Source organism: Aulonocara stuartgranti, assembly GCF_965226115.1.
Source record: "Aulonocara stuartgranti genome assembly, chromosome: 20".
Taxonomy (NCBI): Eukaryota; Metazoa; Chordata; class Actinopteri; order Cichliformes; family Cichlidae; genus Aulonocara; species Aulonocara stuartgranti.
This window is the reverse complement of record NC_138956.1, coordinates 16,032,028-16,052,140: the sequence shown is the minus strand read 5'-3', so window position 1 is coordinate 16,052,140 and position 20,113 is coordinate 16,032,028. Positions and strand designations below refer to the sequence as shown.

Below are 20,113 nucleotides of genomic sequence, written 5' to 3'. Positions count from 1 at the left end.
TAATGTTGCATTCATGCAGTTCATTGATGCACCTTATTAACCAAACATGCTAGCATGCAATAACTTAGGCTTCCAGCCTCTTGTCCAAATATGGTCACTCCTGAAAACAAACCAAATATTCTGACAGCCAAAACATCCAGAAGGGCGACGTACCTGTGACAACATCCTTCTTTTAGATACAGTCTGTGTGCCAGACTGACAATGGAAATGGCGGTATTTGGCAATAAGGTGTATACACACCTTTGCTGGGTCCATGTGTAATTTCTTTTGGGAAGTCTGACAAATGGAGGGATTTACACATTAGAAAACCAACATGAAATGTGGTTACGTCACTGATAAACTCACTGATGTCCCCCAGGTGAAATGCTAACATTATCTAGCATATTATAATTCATGTTTTCTCACTTTATAAAAGCAGCAGATATCCCACTAACAATAACAAAAACACAAGACCATCATTTCTTTATACATCAACCATAAAATGGATTTATTTCACCAGAGGTCCAAACATATTTTTGTGTTGCCCCAGGATGCATAGAAGATGTCAGTGTATCTTAAGAATTCAACTTCCGCTAACACAAACCAGTGTTTACAATCTAAATGTTCTTTTGCTCGACCATTGGTTTAATAATAAAGCCATGTGTAATTGGTGTTCATATATCAAAATGCCTCTGTCTAACTGGGACAATCTTACAATCGGCGTGAAAAAAAAAAAAAAAAAAAAAGAAGGAAGTGATAAAAGGAGTTGATTTAAAAAAAAATTATTCCATCTTCATTTAAACAAATGGACAGGTGTGATTGTGGAGATGCGTAAAGAAGAGTAAGGCTACTGGTACAGGTTTGTTTGGAGAGAGAAAAATCCTTGATGTTTTGTTACATCATCACCCATTTCTCTCCAACATGAATGTGTGGAGAGAAATGGAAACTTGTACAAAGCCACGTCATCATGCGATAATAAACTGGCTTTGGTTATGTGATTCTGGTCTGTGCTGTTGAGACAGAATCAAAGTGAGAATCTGTCACGGTGTGGATCTGCCAAAGCACCGGCTACTGACAGCTGATGGGCTGAGTTAAGGTCTATAGAAAAAGAAAAGATGGGTTAATGGAAAACAAACAAATCTTTAGTGAACACCTTTATAACTAAACTGTCGTTCAGACTGCATCTTCAGGCTCCGACAGGCTCTTACATGAACTCTGTTCCAGTCTGGAAGATTTTTAGTTTCGTCCCCGTTACCGTCTTTCACAGACAGGGAGAGGGGGGAGAATTTGGGGGGACAGGGCTGTGAAGCAGAGTGTTAAGTTTCACTTTAGAAAAACAAAACTGAGAAATTAGAAGTCCATACATAAGTCTGTTTTCTCTCCACCCTCGATAGGGCAGCAGGTTTCAAAGAGCTGCTTAGCCACACCACAGGGAGAGGGAGGAGTGGAAGAGGGGGGAGGGCAGCTGGAGGAGGGGGACAGGGAGAGGGTTCAGGGGGCTGATCTTCCTCTCTCATCCTCACTTTAGCCGCTGGACGATTACAGCATTGAGGAGGTTGGCTTGCTGCAGTGTCTGGCTCTCATCCATCAGCTCCTTGTTGGGAAAGGTGGTCATCAGGATGAACTCTCTGGCAGCCATGGCGGGCCGGGCCGCCACCACAAAGTGCCGCAGGTCAGACACCCTGAGAGACACAAGAACACGGCAGGACAGGAAAGAAGGGTTATATGACAGGATGAAATCTGACAATGTTAGCTTCTACTCTTTGATACAGGACTGATTTCACCTTCTTCGATTATTTAGGCTGGTAGCACTGACCAAGCTAAATGTTGTCTACAGACTCGTGTACCACAGTTTGTGTATCTGTTTCTTTCTCTCTTCTTTAAGAACATGGTTTGTATTGGTGTAAAATCACAGTGTGTTGGGTTTATGAGACAGGGATTCACTGATTTACAACCCCCCAAACCTTGTGTCCCTAATAAGACACTTGAAACAACACAATGTCTCTGCCTTAACAATCACAAGGACTGGTTGCATAACTGGGACCAAATATCTACAGATCTTGTCCTCTTCATATCCACGTCCAGCAGAAACACATGCAACTTAAATTTTTTTTACCTGTGGGTATGGTTGAACTTTTGGACCAGCCTGCCACCATCGGCAAGTCTGATCTGAATGTTAGTGACGGGCTGGGAGGGGTCGAGAGTCACTGAGGCACTGGCTTGGGCCTCGTTGGCAGCTTGGTCCTGCTGGGAGGTGGGCGGAGCTGAAATCAACTCTGGTGTGGCGCTGGAGAGAAAAGGGCAAAAAAAACCCAAACATGACCAAAGTGAACAGAAGTTATGAATGCAAAACATACACAACGTATACTTTAAATACATGAATGTCCACATCTGAAGAATAAAGTAGCTACTGATTTGGTTTGCAGTTATTTTCCAAACATTTGTCTGAAACACTTTCGTTTGGGTTTTGCTTTTCCATTTGCTGCTTGCTGATCGATTTTACTGGGGTTGTATTCAATCAAACATTTAACTATTCAAATTACATGCTCCTGCAGTCCCGTGGACAGCAGACAATTTCATGGCCTGAGGAAAAGGTTTTTTAGCTTGAGATTGTATTATTTTCAGATAATCACCAGCCTATAAACCACAACAATGTTCTGGAAACTGATAAAAGTATTAAATATCCCCATCCACAAATAAATAAAGAAAATCAAATAGTGAGAATTTCGATATATATTATAGACTTCTTCCAGGAAATAACTTTGGATGAGAAGATTTTCCAAGCTTCGACAGTCGTGGGTTATTTAATTTTGCTGTGGTACGTTCAAGATTAATGATACAGATAAGACATCGTATCCAGAATGATTCCATACTAATGTCAGGATTGAACCATTGCTTTGGAATTTTCTTCTTTGTACTTACCGTCAACATGCATGACTTATGCAGGTTATTAGTAACCTTGGAGTTTCTATGACCCATAGAAACCAGTAATTCATCCAGATGATTCATGATAACTTGAAAAACGAGGCAGACTGGTTCACTGGCCTTTATATGAATGAAGCTTGCACTGAGCTCAGTCAGTGCTTTTTTAAAAACCATACAATAGACACAATACAGCTACAATGTTAAATCAAACGTCATCCTCACCTCCCCAGCTTCTGTCCTTCACCGTCAAAGGCTTTGAAGGCCATCCTGGGCTTGGTAAAGTCCTCATCTCTGTGGTCCTCCATGTCTAGGTTGACTTGGCCCCCTCGAGACCGCTGTCTCAGCTCAAGAGGAATCTCCCTGTGGGATGAGGATGAACGGGTGAGTGTGGAACTAACATTCATCAGGACATAAGACGAGCCGAAAAGCAAATTACTGAAATTGCAAACAAATAATAGATTTCAGCTAATCTCACCCTCTTCTGATCGCTTCAAGGAAGTTGGCATTTCCAGGATCATCGTAGCTTCTGAGTTCACCGTTATCCAGACTGAAACCGGTCTTCCACAGCTTAAGCACCACATGTACCTAACACACACACACACACAGAGTTTGAGACTGACAGACAGATTGGTGAGGCACTGAATGAGACGCTGTACCCACCCGTTGCTCTGAAGAGACCCGAGCTGTCCACTCACAATTCAACCTACGTTCCTAGCCTTAACTAGTCACAAAGTCACAGATACAAGCATCAGAAATTATTTTTCTTTAAAGGCTGGTTGGGTGGAGCAGAGGCGCAGCTCCTCCACAAAGAAAAGGGAGCCAGCTGAGATGGTTTGGGCCTCTGACTAGGATGCTTCCTAAAGGCCTCCTAGGTTAGGTGTATGATTTGCATTATTAATGCAGTTAAATATAGTTATTCTAACAAATCTAGTGATGATTTCTTAGAATAACGCTCTAAAATCAGCTCCTTTTATTTCGTACTGTTGGTGCTGCTGAAACATGCATTTATATACTTTCAGGCAAACTGTGCTCTGCAGAGTGCATTCAGGCTTGATACATAATTGCAGCATATTTGCCACAGAGTGCCTGTAATAGTGCAACATCCCTGCAGGATTTGTCTGGTCTTAGTGGCTAAAGAGACCTCTACTCTGCCTACATATTCTCTCAGATTTATGGGCTACTTTTAGAGCCAATATACTTTTTGAAATACTCTCAGAACAACAACTTAAGTGCATCATGCCTTTCAGCACTGGTATGCTTTGTGAGATGGCCGTGAGTGCAGTTTATATAACAAAGCAACAAAACAAACATCTCGGTGTTATGTGACTCTACTCATCAGGACACTCTTTAGGATTTGATTAATGATTAGTTGGATTCCTGGAACAGGATTGATCACCCTTCATCTGTTACTGTCTTGTTTTATTGCTATAAACTAAGAGCCCCAGGCTTTGATTGACTGAAGTCTACCTTGGAGCAGATTCAGAAACACAGGACAGGAAACAATGCAAGGACTGAATTACCCACAAAAAGAAAGAAAATAATCTACACTCACATCCTGCTGCCTGTTGGAAGCTTGCCTCTCACCAGCCACATAAGTTGACTCCTCCTCAGGGGCTGCTCCTAGCCTGTAACCTCCGCCAACAAACGCCTAGAACAAAAAGTACAATCAGAACAGAGTAACTGATTTACAGACACAAAAGAAATCTGCTAACAGGAGCAACATAGAAGAGAAGGAGCCTGTCATGGACAGCTGTTCACAGTAGCTATACTTCACCTTAGCTTTGCTGGGCTCCCCCAGTCCTCTCCCGCTGCGGTCCAAAGGCACAGCTCCGTGTTCCTTCGCCCCCTTGAATAGATCCTCTACCACTTCATTGGAGCTCTTTTTCTTAGGAGGTCCCACAATCTGTTGCCCACTGCGCTCTGATCCTCCTGCAAAAAACCTGAGAGGGTGGGAATAGAGCTAGTTAGAAGTCTTTTATAAACAGAACAACAGCCACTCTGGGGAAAGAGAGAGAATAGTGTTCTACAGGGTCGCATGTCACAGTGTGAGAGTGAGGATAATAAAGCCATAATTGCAAAATAAAGGTTGAAAAACAACAGTGTTTCTGTGCAAAAACTAAAGTCCTTGTCCTTTGTGCCCAATAAAGACTGTTTACAGTGAGTCTCTTGTCTTGCTGATGGACAACTGGCCGCAGTAATCCTTGTTCTGTGTTGCAACCTTTATAAGCTTGGCACAGCACAGGATCTGGTCGGAGTGGTCCTCCAGCTCACAGTTGGTGTCTAGAGCAAAGGTACTGACCACAAGTAAAATAATTGCAGATGGTTCTGTTCTCTTGGAGGTATGACAAATAAACTAAGTCTATTGGTGTATGGATAGTATGTGTGTTTACGTGTGATTTTTAGGAGTAAGCTTATTTGGGTAGACTAAAAAACACATTTAGTGATTTATCTTTACTTTTTCATCCACCTGAGAACACAAGGCAACTGACTGATTATTCAACAGTCTCCTGGCTTTTATTTTGAAAGTCAACTTGCTGCTAACCAGCTAGCTCTGGTCTTTCCTGTCTATCCTTTTCCTTACAAACAGGCTAGTCAGGTAACTCCTACATCTTGGACTATAAAGTGTACATGGTTTTATTTAATAATTTGTAGGAGGATCACCACAGGAAAGACAAGTTCAGAATCTTTCAGACAGATCTCAACTGTGTGTAGAAAACTGAATAAAGCCTTCATGGTGGATCTACAGGGGGAAAAAATCAATTCTGAAACCAACTGAGAAGAAGGGAGAAAAGTGCTTAGATCTAGAAACAATGAATGGACTACAGACCATTCAGCACAGTAACTGTATGAGTGAGAAAAGCAACCATATGTTAGAACTTATTCAAGGGTGTTGGACTGGCTTCATGTGACAACCTGATAGAGTGGAAAGTTGTAATCAAAGCTAAAGGTACAAACATTTAACAATCGCAAATTTAAAGCACTTTTCTCAATGTGTCTTTTCATAGTTTTAAAGTTTTGATACATAATGAAGAAAATAGGCAAAAGAAAATGGAACATCTCTACTGAGTAGTCCTTTGCAGCGTATCAGCTGTTTGGACAACAAAGAAATAAGATGAGCATACAGTTGCACTGGAGACGGGTGTCTGGGTAGCCAACTATGTGCACATTGTTCTAGTAGTCAGGCAGCAAGACAAACAATGTAACCAGACTTGAAAACTGCACAATCTACAGTGCTGCATTATATAATTCTTATGCATGTTAAAGTGTGTCGCCTGGATGGAAACAAACTTAAAAATGATAGACATGAAACGAAACTGACAACAGGTGTGCTGTGGAGGCAACAACAAGACAACAACAAAGAGGGAAAGCTTTTGCAGACCAATGCTCTCTTCTTATCCCTCCTAACTGTTTTTATTTTCTAAAGCTGGTGTCATAGTAGCATGTGACTGTACTGACAGCTCCTTAAGGTTGCACAGGTAGTCCTGTAGACTGACTTGTCAAGAAGTTCTCAAGAAATACGGCACCATTTCTACAACAGGTACTGTCTCATGCTACCATAGAAGATAATACTACTAACAAAAGGAAAACTACAGAAAACAATTAACATCAGAGGTAAAGAGAGAGCAGCTGCTGTAAAACCATTCCCTGGTCTTGTTGTTGTCTGTATACTGCACCTGTTGTGAATGTCGTTTGCACCAAAGTCAGTAAAATGGATTCACAATGGTTTACACTTCCTAACTGGATCAACTGATATCCCTGAAGTTGAACTGACTTTGATTAATACAGCAATGTGTGAATGTCCCTTCACTCATTTTGAGCTGTGTACATATTGAAATAAAGACACTCCCCCCTCCTCCAAACTATCCCAGAAGCCACTGTGCACTGAGAAACAGAACCAGAAGAAATGTTAATTATAAATGACATCATTACTGACTCTGGAATAAAATACTGTGTTCTTTAGCTCTGTTTGCTTGGATGAAATGAAAAATGACTATGAAGGTTATCAGTACCCCCACACGGTCCCCTTAACAACTAGTCCACTGCACTGATCCAGCAGCAGAATCTGTTGACACAGCAGGAAAGCGACCAGCTCCCAGAGAATGAGGTGTTACCAAAAATAGTTTGGTGCATTCTGGAACCACGCCAGCTAGGTGTGACTTTGTACCATCCATCCACAGCTCAAACAGACAGCAACATCTGTCACACCCATTCTGAAAGGCCTCCGGCACAAAAAGGTATTCACCTCCTTTGCTCGTAATTATCTATTTGAGTATTATACTGAGACACACTGAAGCTTTTCTGTAACTCAGCCTAAGAGAGCGGTGGTCTTATTTCCACACACTCACTGAAGATAAACAGACAAGAGGGAAGCACACTTACCTTTGGCCTTCCTCTTCATCACTCTCATCCTCTGCTTCATGCATTAGATCTCTGAAGGAGGTCACTCTGGGCTGACTACTGGACGATACAATTGTATAAATACATGTACAAGTGTCCTGTACTTAAACAAAAACGTCCCTCTTATAATTGTGCCATTACATTGTGATTAAAGCACTGACAGGCTGGATGGAGACTATACCTGGGGCCTGCGGATCGGGACACCGAGGAGCCTCCCTCAGGCTGGGGAAGTGTCACTATGTCATCATCGGCTCCGTCTTCAAAGAAGCTGGCAAGTGCAAGCTGAGGATGCAAAACGAGCATGCAAATGTGACAGCACGATAATATCTGACGAGCTCCAGATGCTACAGTACACCGCTCCGGTAACACGTCAGTCAAGAGCTCACGTCAAACATTCTCGAGGATTAAGCGATTTAGCCACAGTTTCACTGACTTATTTTGTCTTTGTACACTGACGACGCTGGTACAGTGAAGAAACTGCCCATGTCTGTGTTATCTTACAGTATCAGACCACGCAAATACTGTGGATATGCGTTTATTTCCCTAAACCCCCCCCCCCACACACACACACACACACACACACACACGTTATTCTCCCATGGAGCAGCCCATACGACCCGGGAAGGTGGCTACTAATAATAACCATTTTATTTAGCGTTGCATGCTAACGCTAGCTAGCATGAGTCAATAGGTTTACGGCAGACCAGCTTAGACAACACTTAATGGACAATCTTCTTTATGATAACACAGCAGTAGTTACTGCACGCGTGACGCTATCAGCTGACTAACTGCACGCGTGAATTGTTGCTGATGATAAGAAGCAGTCCGGCCATTGTCAAAGGGTGACTTGCACAAATTACCGGCAAAACCCGGCTAACGTTAGCCGTCGAGCTACTGGTCTGGCACCTGCCCGGTAACCTGAGTTTCCTTCATAGGGTCTTTCATACAGTCCACCGCAGCTCCATGGAAGATCACAGAAAAGCCGTACCTGCAGATTCCAGCCGGCAGACTCCAGGAAAAAACGGGCCCTCTCCTCATCCACATCAGTAACAGCGACGAACTCCCTCACTGACTCCTCTTGGTTCGCCATTTTGATTCGCTCCTTCAATAACTCGTCCGCCTCCACCTGAAGAAACTAGCAACAGATGATGGTTCCTATCCTGTTACAAACCAGACAGGAAGCAATTGTTAAACACATCACAGTCAAAAAAGAAAAAAGTGGTTTCAAACTGTATTTTATTATTTTTTCAACGAGTATCGACAGCTCTCATAATTTTGAACACAGTGTATTTTTTTTATTACAATTTTCTGCGTTGTTAACATGATTTTAACCACTTGGTGGCGACATACCCACAGGTTAAACTGAGCAGTAACTCATTAGCGTTACACTATATATATATATATATATATATATATATATATATATATATATATCCATAGGTCCCTCATCCTATTCATGTAGCCCCTTCCGCCGGGGTTACTTGCGTAGTAGCATTCCAACAACGCCCTGTTTTCGTCCCTTGCCCACCGATGCCTTCTTGTTCCAGTAGCCCACTTTTCGTCAGGGTGCCCTGGTTCCTCAACACCTGACGCGGACCTTGTTGATCCGGGCGACGTCCGAGCCGGCATGCCTTCATATTTATCTGTCTCGCTCATGTCTGCGGTAGGCTTGCTTAGCATAGGGGGTCTAGCCTTAGGACCCTTACTGGATACAGACGCCCCAGGCAGGAATCGAACTTGCGATCCTCTGTTCCAAAGGCGTGTAGTTTAACCACTACGCTATCCAGCTGGGGTCTATCACACCAGGCAAGACCCCAGGTGCAGGCTGTGTAAAGATGCCCCAGAGACTATCCAGCACATAACAGCAGGGTGCAAGATGCTAGCAGGCAAGGCATACATGGAACGCCATAACCAAGTGGCCGGCATAGTGTACAGGAACATCTGTGCCGAGTATAACCTAGAAGTCCCGAGGTCAAAATGGGAGATGCCCCCAAGGGTGGTGGAGAATGACCGAGCTAAGATCCTGTGGGACTTCCAGATACAGACGGACAAAATGGTGGTGGCTAACCAACCGGACATAGTGGTGGTAGACAAACAGAAGAAGACGGCCGTAGTGATCGATGTAGCGGTTCCGAATGACAGCAATATCAGGAAGAAGGAACACGAGAAGCTGGAGAAATACCAAGGGCTCAGAGAAGAACTCGAGAGGATGTGGAGGGTGAAGGTAACGGTGGTCCCCGTGGTAATCGGAGCACTAGGTGCGGTGACTCCCAAGCTAGGCGAGTGGCTCCAGCAGATCCCGGGAATAACATCGGAGATCTCTGTCCAGAAGAGCGCAGTCCTGGGAACAGCTAAGATACTGCGCAGGACCCTCAAGCTCCCAGGCCTCTGGTAGAGGACCCGAGCTTGAAGGATAAACCGCCCGCAGGGGCGTGCTGGGTGTTTTTATATATATATATATATATATATACATATATATATATATATATATATATATATATATATATACAAAGAAGTCTATAAATTTAACTGTGTTGGATTATACATTTGCATTTGGTTCAGTTCCAACTGGGGACACAAATCCCTTTTGGAGTTACATCAAAAAGAGTATCTGGTGTAAAGGCTGCCTGCTGGGCTGACCCCTTGTGACAAGCGAGTTGCTGGGAGAGAGAAAGAGAAAAGATCACCTCTTATTTTAAACAGACTATAACAACTTTCTAGCTTTTCTTCAGGCCCTGTCAGGGTTTTCATCTCATTTTGTCTCGTTAATCTGATTCCATTCCAACAAACTCTGACACATCAATGTGGGAACTTCTAAGCCCCTATCTCTAGTTTATATTTTTATGCAAGTGCTCCGTGAAACAAATGCTGACTGAAATGTCAAACACCCTCACCTCTGGCAGAACTGCTCCAGGAAACATGTTCCTCTGATTCCAGTATGATAAGCAGATGGTGAGAATATTCCCATGGGTGATAGGCTACCTTTGTATTCCAATAAAGTGTCTGATCGCAGGCTGGTCAGATGGCACAAAGCAATCCACATTCAGACAGATTTGGACCGTCTTAATTTTTTTCTGGGGTGGGGGGGGTGGGGTGGGGGGGGGGACATGGGTTGGTGGGGTTATTTGTGCCATGTGCTCTTCGTTGTTTGATCTTCAAGGCTAATTAATCTGTAGTGAAGTGAGAAAACCCTGCTGTCACATTGGTGAAGCACAACACCCACCATCCCCCAACAGACGCAGACAAAAGATGGAGATAAATAAAGGAAAAATACAGTGAGGAAGTTTAAGAGGCTGTGATCATATAGTTCCCCCTTTGGATGTTTTTAGCTTCAGGCTCTGCGTAATGAGGCAACAGCACCCAGATTCAAAGCAAGAGAGGGAATGATATCAGGAAGAGAGTGAAGTGTAAACATGCAGACCAATGGAAGAAAAACAAGAAAAATCACATGCACATGATGTATAAAGTGAAAAAGGAACAAAACTAGAAGTAGTTGTTATCATGTCCTAAAGCCTGTCACACACCAACACACACTAGAGTCAGCTTCAACCCATGTCACGGCTTGACATCAGTGAATCTTGCCTCAGGAAATCCTGAAGGCGTGAGTGTTGATTTATGTGTGTGTTTATGGTCCCATGAGATTGGAGGCTGATGTTGTCGAAGTGTAATGTTACAGTGAGCCTACAGTTGCAAAATGTTAGAAGTAGACGGCAGACTTTAGATGTCAGCTGAAGTTAACTGGAATGTCACTGGAAGCATCTGATGAACTGACGGACAGAAAACGTGACCTCCTCCCCTCCTGTGAATAGTAAATACATAGTGAAATGTAAATAGTGTTTTCACCTTTAAGGTTCAGTGGGACTGGCACCACACTGATATACAAGAAAATTAAGGGTTTTAACGTGTTTCTAATGTTGTAAGAGATTACTTTTAAGACATGGTATTTGCCTAACCAAGTAGTTTTGGTGGTTAAACAGACAGAACTAAAATCTCCTGGACAAGATTTCAATGTGTTTGTTTTTGTCATTCCCTGTTAGTGCAGATGGTTTTAGGCTTTTATAGTGGAAAGATTATTTTAGCAACACTTGAGATTGTTAAGATAGTTAAGATAGATAATAAGAACACACAACAAATATTACAAATATGTGTCATACACCAAAATAGTAGTGGACTCTAGAGCAGTGCAGACAAATTAAAAGTTTGAGAGATTTATTAAATAATGACAAAGAAATACTGGAGGAGATGTCAGCTACGAGACTTCCTGGGGACCGTTTGGCTTATGAGGACTGGAACCACTGAGAGAGAGGAAGAGGCAGGTTGGCTCAGGTTAACCTACAGACAAGACTTCCACAGCATTGTCCCAGAGGGTTTTACTTAATTCAATTCTATTTTATTTGTACAGCGCCAAATCACAACAACAGTCGCCTCAAGGCGCTTTATATTGTAAGGTAGACCCTACAATAATACATACAGAGAAAAACTCAACAATCATATGACGCCCTATGAGCAAGCACTTTGGCGACAGTGGGAAGGAAAAACTCCCTTTTAACAGCAAGAAACCTCCGCAGAACCAGGCTCGGGGAGGGGCGGCCATCTGCCGCGACCGGTTGGGGAGAGAGAAGGAAGACAGGATAAAAGACATGCTGTGGAAGAGAGACAGAGATTAATAACAAGTATGGCTGATCTGGGGAGGATACTTGGAAGGGAAGCACTGATCTGTTTTGTGCCAGGGCAGACAGGTGAGTAGATGCGGTAATTCTCTGACGGATTCCAAAGAGAATGGACCAGCTAGATGAGAACAGGTAAGTTGGGCCACACAAGGAACACTGGGAGACAAGGAAATTGAGACTTTAGTTTGAAGGTTTGTGAAAAAACAAGAAAGTCACAGAGCAGCCTGATGACCACTCTAAGGAGGCAGACAATCAGATACTGGATGCTGGAGCTGGACCTTAAGTGCTGAAAATAAGACTGACAAACAACAGTGTGGCGGCTGAAAAATGGGACTCCATCCTCAGGCACATCTTCTTCTTCCTCCTAGCGTTTTTCCCGCTCGGTTGCAGGGTCCGCTTTTCTGCAAAGTCGTCTCCACTTGGGTCGGTCAAGGGCGTCGCTCAGATCGGCTTCGATCTTCTTCACGTCGTCCTTGATTCGGTCCATCCATCTCCGCTTTGGTCTGCCTCTAGGTCGACGTCCTTGGGGGCTGAGCCGTAGTGCTGTTCTCACCACTGAGTTCTCATCGCTCCGTACCACATGTCCGTACCACCGCAGCCTCGCTTCTTGCATCTTATCTGTGATTGGCGCGATTCCCATCCTCTTTCTAACGTCGGTGTTCATGATGTGGTCCCATCGTGTTAGGCCTAGGCACCATCGCAGCATCCGCATTTCCATCGTGTGAAGGGCTTGTTCGTGCTTTCCGGTGGCTGGCCAGCACTCGGATCCATAGAGGGCGACGGGGCGCACTACACTCTTGTAGATCTTTGACTTGAGGCGATTGGGCATTCTTCGGTCACACAGGACGCCGGTGACTTGGCGCCATTTCATCCACGCTGCGTTGATCCTGGCTCGTACATCTAGTAGGATATCGCCGTCATTGCTGATCATCGATCCGAGGTATTTGAAATGAGGTACTTTCGCCAGATCTTCTCCATCGACGCTGATCGTGCCGTCGGTCTGGGGGCCAGCCTCTAAGTATTCGGTCTTGTTGGTGTTGAGCCTCAGGCACATCATCACCTGCTTAACCCAACTTCCAACCTACTTGTTGAAAGTGGAATACCAAAACAGCAATGGGACCAGTGCAGGACCATGACTATATAATTGTTTAGCTGGAGGACCTTCTGGAGAAAATAAAAGATTTAGAGATTTGCTACCTGAAATGCATGTGTAATTTTTTATAACGACTACAATTCAGTAGCCTACTCTCTACTTAATTGTGGAATGGTAAATTCATGACCTTGCCTTAAAGGGGACATGAAACGCTACACATATAAAGGCTAATTTACACCATTGAGCCCTACTCTCAAAAACTGAAATCGATGTAGCTCTGTAAAGTTTTAAGAACATGTTCAGCACCATCTTCTGTCAGTAAGAAATGTGGTTGGTTGCAGTTAATAGACTTACACTAGTTTATGTTAGCTAACTAGTGACAGAATCGGTAACTCAGGGTAAAATAAGGACACTACAACTGAAAATCTGTTTAAGGAGATCACATTTGTGCTGCAGCAATGAGTTTTATGTTAAGAAACAGAGGACACACTGTCCACTTTCACTGCCTGTCTCTGTAACTCTCTGTCTCAGTGGCTGTTCGCTGTTTGGCTAGTTGCACTCAAACAAGAAAATCCAGCTATTTGTGATGCAGTATATCCTCGGCTTCTTAGCATAAAACTCAAACACAAAACTGTTGCAACCAGGGACACCACAGAAGTGATCCCTTGAGCTGATTTTTGGTTGTAGTTTCATTATTATTATTATTATTATTATTATTATCCAACAATATTCCAGTTCTAATCTAACATATATCATATATGTTGGCTGTTTCTCTTGCTCCCACTCTTTATGCTAACTGATGCTACTCTCTCCTGGCTCCCCCTCGGCATACTTATAGTTATAAAAGTGGTATCCGTTTTTTCATATTTTGTACAAGAATGCTAAATATAGTATTTCTCTGAATTTAAAAGTATGTAAATTGTAGTTTGTTTTATGATGTATTTAACATTAGTAGATATGATTAGAGAGTAGATAAATTAGATATGATTTCAGGTTCTATTGTGATAAAGTTACCATAGGATTATAGTTTCTGTTCATATATGTGCAATAGCATGATAATCTTAATATTGTATCTTTCAGTTTTTCTTATTAGAGGTAAAAACACCTTCCTATTATAGGACACAGTAATTTAATTTTGAACTGCCTTCAGGAGGTCAGTATCCAGCAGAGCGTAAAAGAAAGCTGCTGTTTGAGGTTTGTTAGTCCAAGCGTACATAAACCTAGAGGCCCCTGAACTTCCCTCCACCTCCCTGCCACTCACTCTTCTAAATCATGTACAAGTTGCACAATCGCAATTACCAGTGGTGTCATGTCATAAAAGAACCACAGCATAGAACAACTCAAGACTTAGTGAAGGTCTACAATCTTCAGGAGAGCACCAAATAAGTGATGGCTACTTTTGAAGACTATGCCATAGAAATTCAAGGATTTATTATACTTACCACTTAACTCTTGACTGGTACCAACTTGTATCAGTACATATTTCAATAATTCGTTGTGTTCCTGCTCTTTATTCATCCTCCACCTGCTTTAGTATTGTCAAACATAGCAATATGCTCATTTGTCTTTAGGCAGGGAGTAGCTAATAGTAACAATTGCAGGCTAAAAGGTCAAGGCCTTGTGTTAACTGCCCTGTTAAAGGTCAGCAGAGTCACAAACAATTCATTCTGCAGAGAGGAATCCTGCAACAAAGGAAGCATATATGTGCAACAAGGTGATGCTGGGGATATGTCATAAAATAAATAAATATCACTATAATTTCCAATCAAACTGGTAATTTCTGCTTCGATAGACACACACCATGTGTCATAAGCTTTTATTGTAATCTGATATTATGTGTAACACATTATTTAAAGTTTACTTTAAAAAAATTAAAAAGTTTAATTTAAAGTTTATTTTAAAAAATGTTCTAAAAACACTGGGATTCTGTATAAAATGTCAATAAAACAAAATTTAAGGGTTAAAATCCACATTTTATTCATAATAAAGCAGGGAAAACATGTCACTGTTTTCTATGTTCTATGGTGAATAAAATATTTGCACATTTACAGATCATTGTATTCTGTTTCCACAGCATGCCAACCCTTTTGGAATTGAAGGCGTATCCATGTTATATTCTGTAATAACAAAGCAGAGGATTCTTGTACCCCTCTAAAAGTTAGTACACTTATATCGATGTCATCCCCAGCGGTGGTTTTTCATCTGTTGTAAGCACCAGTGCATTCACAGTGCCACACTGGTATTTCCCTTTGGGAGAATTTTTAATCCCAGCAGACAGACATCATAGAAGTCCAGGTGAAGTCAGACCTAACAATGGCTGCCCTGAGGGTCTCTGTCAGCACGAGCTTTTCTTCTCACCTATCATGAGTCTAACCATAATTACAAACTGACAGAGCTATTTCTTAGAATCTGGCTAATACATTACTGGGATGTCACTGACATCATGCGCTAAAGTCACTGAGTGCTGGTGACTCAGGAACCATAGAAGTAGCACTTGTGGTTGTTACATGAACAAAAGTAGTGCTGCCACACAGACTGAACTACGTGTGTCACTTTAAAGCAAAGCATTCCAACTCCTGCATTCAAAAATGGAACGACAATTTCCGAATATTTGATGTCTTGCACCATTTACATACATATTTGCTATGTTTTGGTTCCCTTCTTCTACGACTTTGTTAGCACATAGAGGTGCGTGGTTTCCAGAGTCATTATGTGAGAGTGTAAACGAAAAGGAAAAAAAACAGCGGACATACTTTTTGCTACAATACTTCATGCTAAAAACTAACCAAAAGCCTTTATAGGCTCATTTTTCAACGTCACCAACAGACATTTGATTTTAGCTGTAAATTATTGCAACAATAATTGTGTTCCAGCAGTGCTTACAACTTTTTTTTAAGTCTCCCTAGAAAAAAGTCTGGTATGCTCAAAAGATGTGTCCTTAATTTGTTTAAGTTTTGTCTATTTGTGTGTGTTTTGTCGTTGCACCGAGCTCTCGGGGCCTTCTTTGGATTTCTGGTGGACAGACATGCACAGGAGACTAGACTTGCTCAGTATGTGTTAGATGATTGATAACATTTTTTCCACATCCACTTACAAGGTGCTAAGTATTATCCAAGTGTTTGCGTTAAAGGATTTGTGGATTTCCACTACTTTTTTAAAGAGAAGTTGCCAATGTGAACAAGATTTTCACTCTCCACCACTGAGTTTTCCCTTGAGTTTCGTGGGCAGGGCGGATATCCACACATTATTATCTCCGTTTTTTTTGTTGTCTTTTTTCTGTCTTTTGCTTCTGCCCATGAGGCTGTGTAGCCTACACAAGATAAACAGTTTGGTATCAGCAGGAAGAAGGAAAGAGGAAGGGCCTTATTATCTTCGTAGCCATTATATTGTTACTTTTTCCTCTTTCTCCACGGGTGCATCTCTGCATGTGCAGATACTTGAAAACTGCCTGTCTGTGCGTCCAAAAGACCAAAACCAGAGCCAGCTCCATTTTTATCTCCGTGGCAGCAGACAATCACCTGATAAAGTTGGCAGAACCGGGTCTGCAGGGACGAGACAGAAGCTTCTGACCTACATATGACAAGAAGTGTAAATTGCATTAGGTTAAAGGGTGTGCATATTGTAGCAGATCATAGAGTACATAAATCAGTGTACAGCAGCAGGGAGGTCACTCTGGCTGTAGGCACTGCAATGCTGTGAAGAGGGCCACTAAAAGGGATACAGTCCATTCTCTTATTACCCCAGCATGCAGTCATGAATCTGGCTGCCGCTCTCTCGACTGCCAGAGAGAGATTTACTACAGCCAGGATGCTTTCCTCTGCCTCCTCCTCCTCTGTTTTCTCTATTCTTCCTTTATTTTCAAACCTCTGTCTCTTCCTTTTCCCCTCTTCCCTTCCCTGACACCTTTTTCCTCCCTCAATTTCCTCTCTTTCACCCCCCCCCCCCCCCCCACACACACACACACACAGCCCAGTGTCACCAAGGGTCAAACACCCGCTGCATCACATTGTAACTTGGGGACACACACTGACACAGCAGTGAACACGTTTTAATTAAACCCCACAGTGATTTACAGTTCACACAACAGCTGTAAAGCTGAAGGCTGCAACTGATGCAGAGTTCAAAAGAATATATATGTTGTTTATTAAATAGATTTATTTAATGTTGTTTCTGGTGCATTCTCAGGTCAGATTCTAAACAATGTATTATAGCTCACATTCAATACCTGCGTTCATGCAACCACCTTGAAATGTAAACACTTGTTGTAGAGATAAGATCCTTCTCTAAAAATGATCACGCAACTGCTTTTTAATGCTACTCTGTCGTGGATTATATATGAGACTTTGCATAAGAGTGACACAGCTTCCATGTCTGAAAGGTGGAGCCATAAGTGCCTTATTATTAAATAAAACACAATTTTCATTTTTCAATTAATAGTCCTAAACAGAGAAGGTTAAGGCTGGCCCTGTGATTTCTTGTGGTTTCTCAGTCAGACCCCACACTCTCCTGTCAGGTCCACTTTCAAATGATCACAATGGTGTCTGCAGCTTTTGAGTTCACTAAGATGCTACACTAAGCAATAGGATATGCCACAGTGACTACATTGATTTCTTGATTTACGGTTGAGATTATTTAGTATTACAAAGTAGTTATTCAGTTGTGATTATTTATACGGTAGATGAATGGAAAATGGTTCAGCCAACATTTTGTTGTTCTGTCTGCTAAATGTTTTATGGTGCATGTTGTGCATCCATAGTAAAATTAAGCTTCCCTTCGATGACAAAAATGTTGAACATACCAAGGGACACTGCTTATATACGCATGCCTGCTGAAAAGCAACATATTTGGATATTTATTTGTGTGTTATGTTTCACTTATCATATATTTTCTCCAATCTCCAAATCCGTTATAGATGTTTGGCGTCTAGGATGTGAATGTCTAAAGGACATCTTAGGAGGATACAAACTCTGGGGCACATTGCTGGCTGACCTAATTACAATATCTGTTCATGTGGAGACAACAGTGTGTTTACATTTTTGAGGATGTGGATAGCTTTCCGTTTTGCACGTGTTAGCAGCAACCATGATAAATTGGTCTGTGTTCCCAAGTTCTGGGACTGCAGAAACTGACAAGAAGCAGTATTCTGTGTAGTGCACAGTATTCTGGTGGCATGCACATTTAGTTTACATTGTTTTATCAATAATTTATGTAAGTTGCTGGGGGTGGACCTGGTTTAAAGGTACAGCAAGTAATTTTTTTTTGGGGGGGGGTAAAAATGTTGTACTCATAAATATATATTGATTACTGTGTAATTACATCTTCCAACAAATTAATGGATTAATGAACATAGAATTAAACTATTAAATATACACAAGAAGAGGCACTGTTTTATGGAAGCCACCCTGATGTCTATCTTGAATGGGTATCCCTGTTCTGCCTAATCATGTTTCATGTATCTTGCTAGAGGCTGGCCACATACAAAGTATGCCTTTAAATTACTTGTTTACAAACAGCTATTTCAAATTGCATATGACCAATTAGGATTTGGACGTAGATATTTTCATCATCTCTTTCTCACTATGTCTATCTACTCTGCTTCTTCATCTCTCTCCTCCCTCATTCCCTCCTCATCCTCTTCCTCACCTCAAATTTCATCTCCTGTACTGAAATCAGGGCTCTAGTACACAGAAACATTCATAAACACGCTTACTTATTCCCAATTTTGTCGCAATTGCTTCTTGTCAGTAGATTAGACCCTCCCATCTCCGGACTGCTGACAACAAGCTGGCTAAACAACAACAGCAACAGCTGTTTATAAGCTAACATTATGCCAACTAATGTTAGGTTCTGGTATTCATGCAGAGAGGAAAACGGGGTGTAAGGAGTCAAGAGATGTACAAAACCAGCAGGGACAAGTTAATGGTGAACAGGAGAAAACAGACTATCTGGAGGAGTAGTTAGCACTGAGGGCCAAAGTAAAGAGCCAACAACAATAGACTTTTTTTTCCCACTCACATATGAAACGTGAGGAGGACAATGTGAGTCACAAACAACGTTTGAGTGTTTCAGCTGCATGCTGAGTGCAGACCCACACATCATCAGTTCATAAAGCTCAGTCAGCTGAACCACCTGATCCATCGCCTTTGGAGCTTGACGCCAGTCTCCAAGTTGGTCTCAGAGTAAGTCATTCAGCACTTCATTGTGTTACTATGTCACAATGCCTCTTTTTCAGGTGTTCACTTGCATAAACATACATTTATAAGTGCTCTCTATAAGTCAACATCATCATCTATATATATTGCTAAAAGTGTGTTCAAGGTTCTGTATTATTCAATTTGCATTCTAATGTCCATTGGTGTATATTTGTTATTTATATTTACGGTATATGCAATTTATTATTATTAGTAGTAGTACATGTGCCGGTGTACCGGCGTCCTGCAGGTTTTAAATATGGGTCAACACACCTGAATCCAATGATGAGTTCATTACCAAGGCTCTGGAGAACTTCAAGATATGTTGAGGAGGTAATTTAGCTATTGAAATCAGCTGTGTTGGATCAAGGACACATTTAAAACGTGCAGGGCACCCTTGCTTTACTGCTATGTCCTCCCCACAGAAGGAGAAACAAGTGAGAGTGAGTTCTACACACTCAGTGTGAGGATGGAATGAAGAGTTTAGGAAGGAGCCAAAGTTTAGGCACTGCTCTCACAGCTCTGAGCTATCCACCCAAAGTGCTAATTATGCACTCGTTCTGATAACATCTCCCTCTGTCATTCCAAATAAACAAACTCTTGTAGAAGCTTTTTGTCAGCATTGCATTTACTGCAATTTTTCTTTCTTGAAGTAGAAAAAAGACCACATTTTTGAAAATGACACCTGTACCTGCACGTCGTTTGACAGCTCGGAAAAATGACAATTCTACTTTTGCTTAACCATTAAGAAAGACTTAGCAAAACATAATAGAACCCAAGTGGGTCTACAGTATTATGACCCACTGGGAAAACATTCAACTGTCATGCACGATACTCAGTTTTTTTGGGTTTTTTTG

General features: G+C 41.9%; 1 protein-coding gene across 2 annotated transcripts; it reads right to left on the bottom strand.

Moving 5' to 3' along the window:
• Positions 1 to 458: 458 nt before the first annotated feature.
• Positions 459 to 8,436, bottom strand: nsfl1c (NSFL1 (p97) cofactor (p47)). 2 transcript variants are annotated; one of them, XM_082518058.1, is made up of 9 exons: positions 8,291 to 8,436; positions 7,484 to 7,584; positions 7,285 to 7,359; positions 4,679 to 4,844; positions 4,457 to 4,552; positions 3,380 to 3,489; positions 3,127 to 3,264; positions 2,096 to 2,266; positions 459 to 1,661 (listed from the first exon to the last, which is right to left on the bottom strand). In XM_082518058.1, exons 1-9 carry the CDS (start codon positions 8,390 to 8,392, stop codon positions 1,499 to 1,501), a joined length of 1,122 nt encoding a protein of 373 aa, XP_082374184.1. In that variant the 5' UTR covers positions 8,393 to 8,436; the 3' UTR covers positions 459 to 1,498. The 2 variants fall into 2 exon arrangements, with proteins under 2 accessions (XP_082374184.1, XP_082374185.1); XM_082518059.1 differs by having other exon boundaries at positions 7,285 to 7,362; positions 8,291 to 8,431.
• Positions 8,437 to 20,113: the final 11,677 nt, after the last annotated feature.